Genomic DNA, 17,326 nt, shown 5'->3' on the forward strand with positions numbered 1-17,326 from the left:
ACACTGTACAGGTACTGATGAGCCTTTGAGGTGCACACTTGTGAGACCATGAGCCCGATTCATGCCATATTTGCCCGGTTCAATGTGAATTTGCACTGCTGAAACGTGACTTTGCACTGCCAACACAAACCCTGATTCATGGAACCGTGCAAAGTGTATTTTTGCTGTGCAAAGTCCGGGTCAAGTCATTTTGTATTGCAAAAATGACTACGCCCAGACGTTGCCCTGCAAAAATACACTATGAACGGTTCCGTGAATCAGAGTGTGGGTCGGAAGTGCAAAGTCACTTTTCAGCAACGCAAATTCACTTTGAACCGGGCAAATATTCTGTGACTCAGGCCCCAAGTGTCTCCAGCCTCGTCTGACGTCTAATTCCAATCCAGACAAGGAATGAGGATGAGTTTAGGGACATACAATACAGTGATATAGGTACATGAAAAATGCTTCAGGTCGTGGGCCCACTTTAAGGAAATATTACTGCAATGAACTTTCATGTCGTCTCAGCTCTCTTCAGACTGTGCATTTCCGGCAGACAGGCAAGATGGTTGTGTGCAGAGTTATGTATACCAGAAACTAGAGGTACGTCACAGTATTTGAATGCAAATTAATTCAATATTTGAGGTATACAGTGCAATCATTTCACTCCACTGCAGTTCTTTAAGTGCCAAAAACTCAATACGCAGTCACATCAAACTAGAAGAATGACATATTTAATTATTTCAGAATGGACACATGTGAGATTTTAATTTTTAGAAAACAGGCATCGTCAGTACTTCCAAAAATTCACTTAAACAGGAAGACTACTAAGTGCCAGTAGCAATATTTAATTGTTCAACGATTCGGCCATGATGTATGATTCAATGCGTTAGTGCATTGCCTGGTTTGTAATATAGAAACGTATAAATCCACATTGGAAAAGTCAAAGATTCAGTGCATTTTGTTAGTTTAACCGCTGAAAAAATGAACAGTCAAAGCTTGCAAAAAAGAAAATAATGCAAAACGTCTTTCATCTCAATAGAAATGCAATTATTTAACCATAGTACATAACTTAAACTGATTGATATAATTAGTCTTGTTAAAACGACATTGTCAACTATAAAACATACAAACAAGTAGAAAAATACACATTTAATCCAGTTAAACACTGTTGAATGAGACAAAGGATACAGTACAGCAGATTAAACCTGCACCTGCATTAATATTACATAAGAGCCTTGTTTACAAGTACCATTGACAAATAGCTTCACCAGTTTCTATGGTTGATATGAGGTGCCTTTAATGAATTTGCCCATATTATCTTGCCATTTTGGATCCAATCCATACATATGCAAAATCCTGGCCTTTGAAGTATTTAAGAAAGAGGTCGTTTCAATTGGATGCTGTGGGAACTTGCTAGGGAAAACGAATTCACCCTCTACAAAGTTAACGCACGAAAAGGTCAGTGTGTATTTCCGAAGCCCCAGATTCATAGTCACAGGCAGTTCCAAAAGCCTACATGTTCCTGAATCTACTACCAAGCAATGGATCGTCAGTGGTTATTCCTGGCATTGGAGATGCCTGCCCCTGAGATGTGTATATGGCCTTCAGAGTACACACGTTTTGGTGTCCGCAGATAACCAGGGGGGTCCTGGGAGATTCTCTGCCAGACATGAGTCCTGGTTACAAGAGCCTTACCCAGAGTCTTTAGCTCACTATCTTTTACAGAGAAGAAATAGCCCAAACATATCAGTCTTTGTCCTGCCCTGGGGCAGTCCAGCACCGAAATGCTAAGCAATTCTCCTCTGAACAAGAGTACCAACAGCAACCCCAGACACATGTTTCGGTCTGGCTGAACCTCATCAGTAGGGTTTAGCTGTGCCTCTCTAAGATAGTGAGCAAGGGGTCCACGTCTGGATATGTTATGTGTTGGTTTGAGAAAGTAACAATGAATGAATGGTAGGAGTGAATCAGTATGAGTTGATTTAAAAAAGCATTTTGTGTTTAAATATTTTATAAAAAAAAGATATTTTATATTTGAAATGAAAATAAAAGATTTTGAATTCATTATTTGGCATTTATTGGTATATGTAAAAAGATAAATGTGTTGATTGGCTATTTCCTATCGTAGTGGTCCAATTTTCTGTTTATTCTAAGCTTTTATAAGTAGGCATGGAATGGAGTTGATGTATCAACATTGGATCCGTTATATCTGCGTTGCAAAAACCACTCCTTTTTAAAGTCATGGCTTTCCAGCACTCGCAGATAGAATCTGACATGTTAAAGGTGCGCTACATATTCACCAGATCATGGAGTTTACTAACACTTGATGCATTTTGAAGGAGCATATTTTAACTAGAGGATTTCTTTTTGTGTGGTTACTAATAACGTCTGTGTCACTTGCGTAATCAGATGATACTTACCATGATTCACTCCTTCATTGCCAGGGTATAGCTGCATGCGTCTGACAGAGGTTTCCATGAGAGCCTTATAATATTCTGGAACACATCGCACAGTAAGTATTAAGTCATTAGGGCCTGCTAATGTAATTCCAATGTACAACCACTGGTAGACCAGGTAAAACGTCTGCATGTCCTGTTATTAGGACTGTCAAGAAACATTACAGGGTCTTTGCCTCATCCGCTCACACTGACACAAACGTGAGTGTTCATGCAAATGTGTTCTTTTCTCCATTATGAGCTACCTATAATTTTATCTCAGGAAGATAGCTCAAGGGCAACGTGCTCGCATTGGAAGCAAGACGACAGGGAGCACCACACGTTCGATCCCCGGTTCCGCGCTTAGAAACCTCTGGGTATTAAGCGCATTATAAATAACCTATCATACTAATGTTTTTGAGGTTAGCCTCCCCTGGTAGTCAACAAGACACCGTTCTCATGTTTGCCTTGTTAAACCTCTTACATGGCGTTTAGCCCATAAATTCACTCATGACATACAATCGCTGTTGGTAATCGAAAGGATGCCACCAAATTACATACTGCCTGCTTAGTGTTAACTTGTGCCAATTTACTGAAATATCACTGGCAGTATTTCAGCGATTCTGCAGACATTATTGTACACAACTTGTACACAGCTGGTTGTACTGCTACTGAATAATTTGCAATAATGAAGAGTAGGTCCATTGTGGACCCTACTCTGGATTACAGTACAAAAGGGATCAAAAAATTGTCCATCAGAAATTACCACAATTTCGCTCCTTTTGAGGTCCCAATGTCCAGTGCAGTCAAAGGAAGCCCTTGTGGTTACCTATAGTAACGTCAACACAACCTAAATCCTACACCCGACCTTTGTAAAGGTTTACCTCCATCTGCTAATTTTTGTCACAGTAATATCTCAAAGCTTTGTGTTGTGCGTTGTTGTGCACCCTAATAGATTCATTAAGTAAAATGCATTTATTCACCTTGTTTTTAGTCAATGAATTTCCTTTTAGCTACTGTAAATCAAAATCATGAACTAAAAACCTCCCATAATCGGTTCTGGTGGAGAGCTCAACTACAAGGAAATATAAGAACCTTCAGTTGAATTTTGATTCTCACGCCCGTAGGAAGGGTACTTTCTCTTTTTTAGGGTGTGACTGCCACCTTTTTTTCTAGATCAGTCTCAAAGGCAGCATACCTATAACAAGCAGGTTACTCAAAGCATCTTGATTCATGGAAATCTTGCAGCAAACATGCAAATCGTGATCCCAAAATGTGTGTCTTGTGCACTTATGTACGAATTTTAGCACATTTTATGCATTCAATATTTAAGAATTAGCAATAATGTTTATTTTGCTCATTTGGCCAAATGTGCTTTCTGCATATTTTTCAACAAATACTATTGATTTGGTAATTAGGCCTATGGCGCGAGGAACAACTTCAGAATGCGGCTATGGAAAAGAGTTGCTTACGCCACACTTGGGAGGATGCTTGACAGTCAATCACTGTTAACTAACTAGATGATGCAACTAAATGATGTAGCAGTCAAAAATAGTACGTGTTAGACTCGCTTTGTAACTGAAATACAAGAAAATGAATTGTCTGGAATAGGAGGAATAGTTACTTAAAGGAACTGTTTTCTTTTTAATTGTTCTTTTTTTTGCAAGGGAACTATACAAGTTTTAAAAACATTTCACTTGTATCATTTAGATCAAGCTAGAAATGGACTCAACAAGCAGTAGGAGTGTGAGTATATTTGGCAACAAAACATATTTTATCCTGAAAAGCAAACTAACGAACAATACTTTTAGGGCCTGATTCACAGAGGGTTTTTAGAATGTCCCAAGCTCATTGGCACATTCTCTGTGAATGAGCCCTTTTGTGTATTTAGCCATTTTGGAATTGTTTGGTGTTTCCCAATTCATACACAACCAGTGATTGTACGTCAGGTACATGGTTTATATGACTGGTCATTTAAGGCACCTCATAGCAACAACAATCCGAAAATTCGTGTGTTTTTGCAGCAACATTAACATCTAATTTAGGAACAAGTGACTCGCAATGGTTTAAATGCTCACTCCATCAGATCGTTAGCTAAAGTGAAACAGTGCTCTGACTCATGTTTAGAACTACATTCTATACAAATAAGTTATACTTTACAGTAAAGTGCTACTCTGACACAAGTTGTCATTAACAGTAGAAATGCACATCTTCTAGACAGCAGCTATCATGGAAATATATTTACATCAGTACCTCAATATGAAAACATGTCAGCCTGTACCAAACCAACTAGATTAAACAATGACAAAATGACTGCACCACAAAAGTTCAATAAAACAACAATAGTACTGGAGGCAGTGAAAAAAATATATTCATGTTTTGTAGAAAGGCTCCAGTATATTGTAGCAATCATACACCAGCAGGGGGCGTACATGGCCGGTAATGCCCAAGCCTTGGCAGGCCCAAACGAAGTGTGCGCCTTGGCGAGGACTGCAGGCCGTTAGCAGCCTGTGCACCCCACAGCTGGGGCATGACTGCTGTTCACATCCCAAGGTTTGTCCGGGGTGCAAATAGTTTATATTTTTTCCTCAGGAGATTGGCTGCGCGTATTGCACAACGCCAATCTCCCGAGTATAAAAAATTGCAGCCGCCAACAGAAAAGGGACTAAGCACCTTTTATATTTCTATGGCGCCGGCCGGGAGCAGGAGGAGTGGTGGGACCAGAGCACAGAGCTCTGGTCACGCAGGTAAGTGGGGAAGAGGATAGAGGTTGCTGAAGGGGTTGTTTTGTTTTGGGGGGTGGGGAGACAACAGGGAGAGGCTCCCTGTTGCCTCCACACATAAAAAAAAGAAAAAAGATGGCGCCACCCTGGGAAGGGCCTTGGGTGGCTGGAAACAGCGGGCAGGATACTGTGTATTCCTGCCCTGTTTTCCAGCCATCTGATTGACTGAGCGCCCTTCCGCAAGTGCAAGTGTACGTTACTAGAATTTGCTTAACACAAGGTTGACAGTTTGTTGTCATGTTTCGGAAGTACTGACTCCCTAATGTGCGAATTATTGTATGACGCAGCAATGCACGGACTGACTAGGATGCAGCAGTTTTCAAACATTGCAAATGTTGTCTTCCCTTGAGACAAAGCATATGCGTTGCTTAAAAAGTACAGACTCTTTTTGGCATTCATTTCATACATTAATGTGACTACTGCTGGAGAAATAGAGATATATTGCTGTTAAATAATTGCTCTCAGTTAAATTATTAACAGTAACATTTTCAAAACAGAAGTAAAAAACTGCAGCCAAGAATGTCTGTGTTTCTGCTGATGCATCTACATCAGTTTAGTGCCGGGTGTTTGCAAAATTGCAAACAAGGTAATAGCCAATACAAAGTAACACTCTGCAAGCTTCAAAAGTGAAGCCAGCTTCTCTGGCTTAGGGAGAAAACCCTTCATTTAGCACGTTGTCTTCAAACTTGCACTTGAATGTTTCATGCACTTGCAACTTGGTGATGTCAATTTTCTTTTCTTCTGGTTTATCGAGTGTGTAGGTAACAGTTCTTGATGAAGCAGCCGGTAAAAACACCTTCTCCTTGAAAATAAAGAGAGTCTTTATATATTTGTGTTTAACAACATTTCATTTTAACATAATTTCAATGATGCATGTGAGTTCATGCAAATAATGAAAGGAAATGTACCATTCTTGAAGAGTCTCGGTAATGAGCGGAGGATGCCATTTTATTATTGCTGCATCGCAGAACGATCTGTCTGGTGATTAGCACGCCGAGTAATCCAACGAGGAATGTAATTATCGCAATTATGGAGAATATTCTAAAGTGGGTTGAATCGGAGAAGCATTCTGCAATAAAAAATATTTCTGTTAGAGTGATGCACATATCCAATGAAAAACACTACCAAAGGTCACCAGAAGTTTCAAAAGAGTGTCCTTTCACAAGTGGACTATGGCAAAGGTCTTCAACCCCGCACCCTGAGAATTCCAAACATAGAGGACAACCAATAACTCCCATATATGTTCACTACGCCAAATGTATTTTGCATTGATTTCCCAAAAGTATGGAGTTGCTTTTGTGGCATTAAGTCCTCGTTCCAAGGGCTGGAATGGAGGGTAACAACCCGGGAGCCCAAGTTAACAACCTGAGTGAAGCTTTGTAAATCAGCTTCGTGAAGTAGGCTCAAAGTCTTTCTATTCTTGCACAGTCTAATACAACTAAAAAATGCACATTATCTGCTCCTAATTCAAGTATTGCAAATGTATTCTGTCTGCATTCTGAGATACAACATGGGACACCTCCTTTACATCAATGTACTTTTTAACATGGCAAGGAAGTGTCTCTGCATTGTGGGATGTTTTTACCCATGCATCCAAGCCCTACCATAAAACTGTGCAGTACTGGAATGGAAAACATCATGATGGCCAGAACTCCCCAGAGAGTGCACAGGGATAACATGAAGAATAGGCTGCCACCCATTTTTGCCTATGTTGTGAGCACAGGAGGGCACCGCCTAAAGCCACCATTGGGCTACCCACACAGTAGCCTGAAACCGTTGGGAATGGCAATGCTGATTGCCAAAAGCAACCCAGAACTGTGGGGAATTCATTTTCTTAATGTCAAAAATGGATGCAGTACCGGTGCTCACCACTATGAGAAAGCCGGCATTTTAAAACCACCAGACTTTTGTGTAAAACTGAACAAATGAACCGAAACCAGGCCAAGGAAAGACTTGCTAAGAGGTGGATACAATGTAAAACTATATTCTGAAATGACTTGAAGGAAGTAATTATTTAATATATATATAAAAAATAGCTGCATGTAAGTTGGATTTGAATGTAGAAAACTGGGAACTAAAGTGACATTTAGCTGAATTCTGCCTGACAACTACCCCCGACAGGAGTTGAACTGGCTCAACAACTCTTCCCAGGCCTGGCTGCATCCTGCTGGCCCCACCAAAAGGAGATCACATGGCCCTGTTGATTGAAAGGGGAGTGGCAGCTGGGGACTGCAGGGAACTGAACAATGGGCCTTCTTTGGCTCAGGCAAATGTTATATTGGGGGGGGTCGTAAAATGGCTTCCTCTTGGGAGAAACTGGGAGGGGCAGTGCCTGTGAGAGCCAGCTGAGCTTGGGGGAAGTGGATAAACCAGTTATTCCACCATGTGATCTGGGAAGCTACACCCCTTTTTCACCAGGGCATAATTTTAAAAAGATGGATACTTCATAGTACAGACCTGTCAAAATTATATAAATAATATCATTATTCCTGTGATTTTTCTGTGCACATTTTAAGAGGTGTTGGGACCCTGTGGTATGTTCTGGGGGGTTACTAGCGGAAAAAGGTTGTTACTCCAAATGTATGCATGTTAAAAATCTGACACTTTATCATCTGAAACCCATATCCTTGGTGCATATTTGTGTAAAATCTGGAAAGGTTTAGAGGTCGTTATCTGGATGAAAAGGGGAGACTTCTGCCATCAGTGGACACGACATCATACAAAGACAGGGATCGGATGGTTTGGTGCTACAGAAAATATGTTAACCGGACCTATAATATTAGAAAAATGGTACATAGATAAATATGTGTTTGGGTCAGAAATAGATTTGTGTACAAATTGACCAGGGGAGGATCCTCTGACCCATAAACAGACCTCATAATGATGACAATCCATTTCCTTCCCCCAATCATGGGAGAGGGGAGAATTGGGCCAATGATAAGTGAGAGGGGCAGGCTTAGCTAGGCCCAGGCACACACCCATTTTCAAAACACATAAAAAGGGCCACTGCAACCCAGGTAGGGGATTCACTTTCCACTTTCTTGCGGGACGCTTTGTCGGGAGACTCCAGACTTCAAATCCATCAACCTCCAGAGACCAGAAATCCAGAGAGACCAGAGATCCAGAGAGACCAGAACTGAGCAGTGCTGAGAGCAGAACCAGAGACCAGACCGCTGTTCAGAACCACCCGCCAGAAGTCCCGTCCAACCTGACCAGACCTTGATGGCTTATTTCAAAAATATAGTGTGAGTACTCACTGTGCCAAAACCAATTTATTAGTTTAAAATAATCTAATCCAAACTATTTTAGCCTATTAGAACTGCCTCCTAGAATCGTGTCATTCTGTCATCTTTTAAACTGAAAACTGTCATCTGTCATTTTGAACTTTTAAATTTCAAATCTAAAAAACTACTTTCACAAAATCGTCAGTATCTCCGGAACCGTTTGTGCTAGGAACGAGATTTAACTTCCATCTTAAATCTAAGATTCTAGGCTTTCCAATGAACCTAGAACCGACTTCCTACTCCTTATAGTACCTCCGTAATTACGCTCAACGCGCACGAGTAAATTTGCCACGATTTGACATTTTGCACAATTTCAGCCACGTGTAAAAATCAGCAGCTTCTTGCTTTCCTTTGATAACATTTGTTTAACCTGCTAGTTACACTTAGGGCATTGCTAAAGTGAGCCTGAACTAATATAAACTAGATATCACCCACCCTGAACCTCTAGAGGGAATTAAAAGCATTTTTAGCACATTTCTCACTTCATTGTCATCACATTCAAAGCATTTTGGGCCTGTGTTTCAAACTTCTACCTGTTTCCTCTAAGCTTGCTGGGGGGGAACTGAATTTCGTATTGTATTTGATTGCATTCCTGAGAACTGTGTGCTCCTCTTTCCATCTCCTTCCATTTCTTACATTGCATAGGGGGGGGTTAATTGCCAGAGAAAAAGTGATTATCTTATCTTTTGCTAAAATCATATCAAGTTATTTCTGTACTGCATTTTATTTTTGCTACCTTATCCATCCTATACTAACTTCTCATTGATTGTAAAGAAGTGTGCTAGTGCCAGATTGCCATTGTTGATCAACATTATATCCATAAGTGTGATATCAATTATTAATTTATTATAAAAGTGTGATATATATCTTGTTAATTTTTCAAATAAACCTTTTAATTTACAAAACAAACCTACTTCTTGGCTCAGTGGGGTCAGGGGGGTTCTAAGAGGGGGGTGTTATACAAGGGTTGTCATCCAGAGTACTGAACTGGACATAAAAATACATCAATAAGGGTTTTCCTCAGCATCCCAGACTAGGCATAGACTTAGCTGTAGTGTTGATCGAATATCGCTTACAGCATTTAACATTCCCTTGACATTCATTGGACACATAATTTTTGCTGAAAGATCAGTAATCAACAGTCTTCTTCCTCATTGTCTAGGGATCAAGCCATGTGCCAACCATCTGCTACTGTTTCATTAAATAGCACATCTTACAAATGTACAAATAAGTCAGGTATCAATCCAAGATGTGCAAGATCTACAGTTAGAATCATCTGGCATTTGGCATCTCCCTCTCTAACTCCATACTCCTTTCAGTAGGAAAACAAAAACCTTGTATTACATCCTCCGAAGCCCTACAGCCTTCCATTGTGGATAATGTGGGGGTGGAGACTTAGCAGAAGGCCAGTAGAGTTGGTAACTGGATATACGAGAGAAGTGTCAGGAAGAGTGCAGGAGGACTTGTGGTGGAGCAGCGTGGAGATACTTCAGTGTGAAGGAAGATCTCATTGTGCCGATGGAGGTATATATTTTTGTGAAGCCAGGGTGAGACTGTTTGTCGGAGGAGTAGGGAGATCATATATGGGAGCGTAAGTAGTGGGGTATCATATTGGAGAGGAACAAGAGGGATATCAACTTGGGGAAGAAGGTCGGAAAGCCTTTTGCAAGTAGACAGTGACATTATCGTGGAGACAGAGGGAGATATTGAGACAGCAAGAGACTGATATTGAGATGTAGAGAGATACTGAGAAGGAGACAAGCACTGAAGATTAGAGCTATATTGTGAAGAATGGGGAAACCTGGAAGGAAGAAAAAGAAAGGAAAGAATGTGAGTCCCGTGGAAAGGTTACAGAGTAGTTAGACTAAAGAACCGAGGACGAGAGTGGTTTACTATGGAGAGCGAAAACCACCAATGACGTGAACGTAAAAGTCCTTATCTGTAGAGGGGATAGAGCCAGAGCAACCTAGGAAGTATGAAGAAGAACAATGGATGTGTCAAAGGACCAAGACAGTCCAGGATAGATTATAGAGGGAAGTGATGGTATGAAATGGTGCCACCACACTAAGGAGCAGGGAGGACAGCACAGGGTTAGTCAGGATGTGTCTCGTTTGTGGTCTCTAGACTGCTTCACCAGAAGCCCGAGGCATTAAAGACTGCATCAGGAAGTGCAATGTGCAGTACGTTGGGTTTCCAGTGTGCTGCCCTGGAGACTGTTGGAGGAGGCAGCGGGGCGACTTTAGGTAAGTGGAGGGGTTAAGGGGTGGTTTGGAGGGACGATGCAGCAAAGGGGGGTTTCACGTGGGGGTTCTCCTGAAAACAACTGAGAGAAGGCAGTGTAAAGAAAAGAGAGACTTGCGGAGGATGACCATCACAGGAAACCTTCCACAAAGTCAGTCATTTGTTCCCGGTCTTTGGACCCTTACCCGTATGTAAAAGGTCCATAGAGAAGAAGTAGGTGGTAGGGAAGATCAGGGTGAGGCATTTCATCTGAACCTACCTGTGGCATATCAGACTACTCTACCAGTGAACAGCTAGGGGAAAAGCTTGAGCCACTATGCCATGAGAGAAAACTGAGCAAAGGATGTAGGAGACAATATTCCATAGGAACCCAGAAACACCTTTCCGCCAGAGGGCAATTGACCTGCACTCCAGGAAAGCCTGAAGCCTATGACGTGGGTCAGAGGTCTCCTACAGACCCCTGATAGAAAAAATACCGTCCTGGAAATGGAAAGACTTTGTTGGTACTTCCAAGTTCTTGGGACATGGTAAGAATTGTGCACATTTATTTTGCACCAACTACCTCATATGGATTGCCTTTAACTCCAGAACACTGAGCAACTCTTTGGTGAGCCTCTTTGGAGCAAGAGGGGAAGCTCCCACCTCTGAGACCCAGTGTTAGGAACTTCACTGGACCATTTCCTCACCCTGTACCATGACACCTGGAGTTTTAATCCTAATAGTTTGTTTTTTTATTGCTTCTACCCCTTGACATATTATCTTTTGAATATTGGGTTAAAAAACTCATTTAAAAGATACTATGTGTCTGTGTCTGCTCTGAAGTACAGAAACCATCCTTCCACCCTATCACAGTACATTTTGCATTTCATTGATACTAGGGTAATTCAGCACAATGATTGTTAGAAAGGTTTCCTTTGGCCACACAATTTCTAATTTGTTTGCTAGATTCCTGAATACAGAATGTATCCCAATCCCACACATACATGGGTCAATGTTGTTCATAAAAGAGCAAATCTATTGTTCTGGTTTCTGAAAATCTCTTAGTGCATTTGCATATATGTGTCTATATAAAGACATTTATTGAGGTTTTAAGTCTAAAATGGTTTTGCACTCTCTGTAGGTAGTAACCCCAATAATAAAGTCACATTCAGCCTTCCTCATATCCATGATCAAAGACTAAATGCAGTTCACCAATCATTTTTTGACATTCCTCATCACTTAACTACGGGAATATTTCATGTTGGAAGAAAAGTCTAACATTTGCAATGTTATTATATTCAATCATATTCTCCTTTTCATGTGTCCACACATTCTACTACCAAGGGAGCCTACTGCTGATTTCATTGGGAACTCTAGCTCCAATGTTTTCATTGTCTCCTTGTGTGCAACGATCTTCTCAGTAAGTCTTCAATTATTGCCCCTTTGGATCACCTTGCCTATTCTCCTCTACGGGTAATGTTTCTATGGCCATGTCAAGCATTGTCAGGACCAGCTCTTCTTGGCTGATGCTTCCACGAGACCCAGGGGAGCCCCCACTGCTAATGTTACAATACTGCTTCAAGATATGAAGGTGAATGGCTTTAAGAAAAGAAAAACATCACATCTACCTCAGACGGGTCTCCATCTTGGTCCACCTGGTAGTATGTTCTTCATCTCCTTTAGTTGTCTATGCCTCATCAACACTATAATCCTATTTACTAATGTGTCTTGTTTTTGATTGCCAGTGGCCTTCAGAGGCTTTCATGCATGGCAAATTGTTTAAATCCAACTATGACTCTGATATACAGAAAGGCTGTTCCCAAACAGTTATTTAACTGTGCAAATCATTGGATTTTTAGAGGTGGGTGGTAAAGACACACATGCACATTATAAGCGCTCCTACTGCACAAGGACTAACGTGCTCTGAAACACTTGTGTACGAGCGTGATAGAAATAAAATATTAATATCAATATCAATATCAATACACAATGTCAGAGGTAAATCTCCTTTAAGTAACTGTTCATTGTTTGGTGGATTGGGTGACCTGAAGGTTTAAGCCAGCAGAAGGAGATATGTTAATTCAAAAAATAGCAAACACAATTCAATATTGCTCAAACGATAATGTTTGGATTAAGGAAGTTGAGAAGGCAACAACATATTAATGACAGCAGAGACCATGGGTGGCAAAAAACAAGCACACATGCTGCAAATAGACTAAATCAGGGGTAATTCAATCAAATATTACAGTTATACTTCTGTTCTAATAGCACATTAAAATGAAGAGTAGGACATTTTCTAAGACTTTAGTATTTTATTGAAGAACAGATGTGTCATGCTGGAATAGGTTTTTGACAGAGTCTTTGGAATTGATGATTTAGTGCAGTGAAATGTCTTGGGTACAAATTCATATCAAAGGAGGCTTAAAAAGATGCGAGATCTTTGAGTGTGTGTCTTTTGTGTATGAAAAAAGTTGTAAATGAAACTGCTGTAAAATAGAGAGTCTGAGGAAAATATGACTTTCCTGGGTGTGCACAGTAAAATGCTATGTTTGTGTAGTCATATTCTAGAGAAAAGCATTCTTTGCACTTGAGATTTGCTGATTATTACTGCCCAGAATATCTTTACATGGTATAATGAACAGTCTTTCCAACTGAACCTTCTCCTTTGACTTCTGCAGGACAGCCAGGCCACATAATTGAATCTACTCCTGAGGATTGATGTATGAGATCACATGAACAATGACTGTGTGGTTAAAATAACTATGTACAGAGGTACAGTTTTCTTAGCACCAACAGTCTGTGCTAGCTTGCACCCATCTCATATTTGCACTATACAAGTCAAACTACTTGGAATTTGAGGAACTTTGCAGAAAGGCATTGCAACTTTTACTAATAACATGAACATATGCGATCAACAAACATTCCTATGAATGGTTCGGGGATCCGAAAAGATGACCAGGTAATTTTAGCAATGCAGGACAATGGACTTCAGAAGCTATAGTGCACACTGGTTTCGAACAATTCAGTTAAAACGTATAGATTTTTGACTCAATCAGAGCTGGACATATATCCCTGAAATATATTTCTAGCCATGATACACTTTTGTGTTAACACAGTAAACACCTAAGTGAATAATGCTAGATTCGTTATTAGTAATAAAAAGCCAAAATTACATTTACCAAAAACAAAACTACAGCCCCCTGAAACTTTTTCTGAAGAAGTTTGAAGGTTTCAATGACATTTAAATCTGCTTGTGAATGTGCACACATCCCCACCCAGATCTCAGGCTTAATGGACGTTAAGGCAGCTGGACAGATGTGTAATGATTTGATGGTCTCTCTGGGAAGTTTGTTGAACGTTGCTGGTGTCAAAAGGCCAGTAAGATATGCCTGTCAGGTAAAAAACCCAGCTTCAGACATCTGCGTGCTATGTGTTGATCCTATGTGTAAATGCAGGCAGGGAGGACTTTGCCTCTCATGTTTCTGAAGTTGATTAAATGAATAGCACAGAGTTAGGAAATAACTGCAAATGTTGTGCCCCAAAATGAATACACTTGTGGTTCGCACAGCGGAAAAAGATGCTGAATTGATTTTTGGCACAACAGGAAGTGGGAATATAGCCGGAAGTGTTATATGATTCAGTGTTTTAAGACAAATGTTAAGAGGATCATACTGCTTCTTTAACGGAGAGGCAAAGATTTCAGTCTACTAGTCAATGCATCATGTAACTAATGGCAAAACTCACGGGCACCTGCCTAACTGCCTGGGGAGCACCTCGCCTCAGATTCTAACAACCATTGATTAACATATATTATGTTACTGGGATACAATTACAACATCCAATCCCATGTTACTAAATGTAGAACGTGTTGTTTCTCTTCTTGTTTTCTTTCTCCTTGTTTTTGTCTTCTTTTGGTTCTTGTTGTTAATTGTTCATGTTAACCATTGATGTGACCTGTATGCTATTAATCATGTATACTTAATACAGTTTTTGCTTTGATATATCATTGTCTTATAACATGACTGTTAAGCACAGAGGCAGAGGGGTTGCTCGAAACACGTGTTGGCTGGGCACAATCAATTGACTAACTAATTAGGCTTAACATATGCCCCCTCTATGTCATTGTTTGTTCATTTATTATATTTTGGACAGCTTTATGTTAATTTGTATATCTTCGAATCATATTATTCATTGAGATACAGCTAACACTTGTGTTTGTTAGCACATATAAAAACCATTTACACCACTCTGGAAATCCGGTTGTTTATTTGTTTTATATTTGTAAGGCACCAGGTGTGTCAATGCGTTCGCACAATCATTTGTAAACTGATGTGTTAGGGAGAGACACCCTCTTTCACTGCCCCCGTGCAACATGTCATACTCCGACTGACTTCCCCACTTGCAGCGCAGTACAGTGGACAGGGAAACTGCCCATTTTCCTGATTACCAAATTATGAAGTACAGGCCTATACTAAGAGATGGAGGTTACTGTATTGCCTAAAGGTATCATTTTATAAAGCACCCTGTGTGGACTTTAGAAAACCTGTCCCAACACTTAGAATATTAAATGCTTTTATTTCTAAAAGGGTCCAGATTAAAGCTTCTGGACTATATAAGTATCCAACCCCCTATTTCCAAATTATTCCTAGGGTAAATCACATTACGTTTCTCTCCAGAAGGCCCAAAGCAACAAATACAATCTACAGGTAATAGCAAATAGGGGCAAAACAAAAATGTTGGATCCTTACTGGAGGATGTTCCCACATTTATTATTTACTTTATGAGTTTTGGGGATTGACAGAACCAATTGAATCGGAGGAGATACTCATGTCCGGGTACTAAATGGTAAGAAGGGTTATGGCATAATATTGAAAGTATGTTGTAGAATGTATCCAGACAGATATGTATCCATATAAAAGATGGGTCAATAGGAGGAGAGAGATCCAATGTACACAGGTGATGGGAGTCAATTCTGAGAAATTGTACTTGGTGTTCCAACACCTACCCTCAGGAAATCCTAGTTATTGGATTAAAGAGCTGTTCATAGAACAGTGGGGATACGTTTTTAAAGAAGCCAGTTTGTTAGATTAGAGCACCGTCTGCCTGTGATGGTGTGCTTCCATTGGACATACAAGAAGTGTGTAACAGCTGGTTCCCTGGTGAAGCATTGGTGCCTGATATACATCCTTTCTAAAGTTTTTCTTAGGCATGATCGGAAGATTTTGCATGACCATCTCGTTCTCCCCCTTCTATTTTATTTAACTGGTCTCATTGCATCTCAGAAACAGATCACTTGCTGCCGTTTTGCATAAACTACATTATTCTGCAAAATGCAATTCTGTTCCTTGCACTTTGAGCCTATTTGCAAATATATCTGTAAATTCGAACATGCAAATGAACATGTTTGCCCCAGCAGATGCATTGTTCAACACAATACACTTTTTGTAACGAGTGACATGATTTAGTCTATTTTTAAAAAGGACAATAAAATGACATGTCATTTTGACAAAACTCTTTTGTACAGTGGCTCTGTTTTCCATTGTGTTTTAATGGCTACAGTAAACCTGGAGTAGAAGGGAGTATTTATTTTGCAAGGAGCGTTTAGGTATTCCACAGTTTATTAACATAATGTATCCTAGAACATGTATTTCAGATTATGAGGTGGTTACTGTGGCGACCAGGTCCCAAGATAGCACACAATGGAGTTAAAATGGGGACAACTGCTGAACAGAGAGCTTCAAACTTCAGGGGTCTGGAAGGGGCAGGAGATAGGGGAGGTGCAGCTGAAAGGGCTGGCTAGTAGCTCACCATCATTTTGGTTGTGAAGGCAGAGGAGGGATCTCTGTTGAAAGAGGCATGCCTAACTTCTCACGTACCCAAATTATCTGAGTTTCAATCAGCAGACATCTTGTGCTGCACTCTTTGGCAATTCATAATGAGAATATCCCATTGTTGAAGATCTGCACATGCATAAAGAAGACCAAAAAACAGATTCTCTTTCATTTCTTAAGCTGTACTGATAGAGTTACTGTATTACGTGTAAGCGGAATTGCCCACTTACTAATCAAACTGGCATACGAAATACTAATAGATGGACATCTCAGAGTAAAGGAAATTGTATTGTGTCTTTTGCTGGCCCTGATGGGAGTGAAATATAAAAGGTTGCAACATATACCAAGTCTTTGGTAAGCTTAATGAGTAGAGGAATAAAGCTGCCAGTTTTGGGAACAACTTTAAATGGCTCAGGATGGACATAATCAGACTCATTTCAACCCCCCCCCCCACACACACCCCTACACCAATTTGTGAAGATGATTTTCTGCAACATTGTCTAACACTCAATCAGACACATAGAAGATCTGCCAGTGTAATAGGACTGGTCCGTACTGACATCCTTTTTTATGTTTGATTTCTCAAGCAAGTACCTGCTAAATTATCCATTGATTTTCACCCTTAATGAATTGGCTTGCTGACATGTTCAAGAAGACCATGAAACGTGATGGGCTTACTTAAGGGACTGTATGGTAGTGAATGAGATAACTATGTACCCCACCTGCTTGTTACCTTTAGAACATTCCAGACGGATTATCAAGCCTAAATCCCTTTCAATTCCTCTTTGCATACT

General features: G+C 40.3%; 1 protein-coding gene across 1 annotated transcript in view; it reads right to left on the reverse strand.

The window, feature by feature from the left end:
* Window positions 1-694: 694 nt before the first annotated feature.
* The window catches only part of ITGB8 (integrin subunit beta 8), a 461,694-nt gene continuing 445,062 nt past the window's right edge, over window positions 695-17,326 (reverse strand). The window contains exons 13-14 of the mRNA XM_069648474.1: window positions 6,106-6,266; window positions 695-5,999 (exon numbers count right to left, since the gene is read on the reverse strand). Of these exons, the coding sequence (XP_069504575.1) occupies window positions 5,844-5,999; window positions 6,106-6,266 (317 nt within the window). The 3' untranslated portion in view covers window positions 695-5,843. The remainder of the gene's footprint in view (window positions 6,000-6,105; window positions 6,267-17,326) is intronic.

Source organism: Ambystoma mexicanum, chromosome 2q (assembly GCF_040938575.1).
Source record: "Ambystoma mexicanum isolate Mex_15411 chromosome 2q, UKY_AmexF1_1, whole genome shotgun sequence".
Lineage (NCBI taxonomy): Eukaryota > Metazoa > Chordata > Amphibia > Caudata > Ambystomatidae > Ambystoma > Ambystoma mexicanum.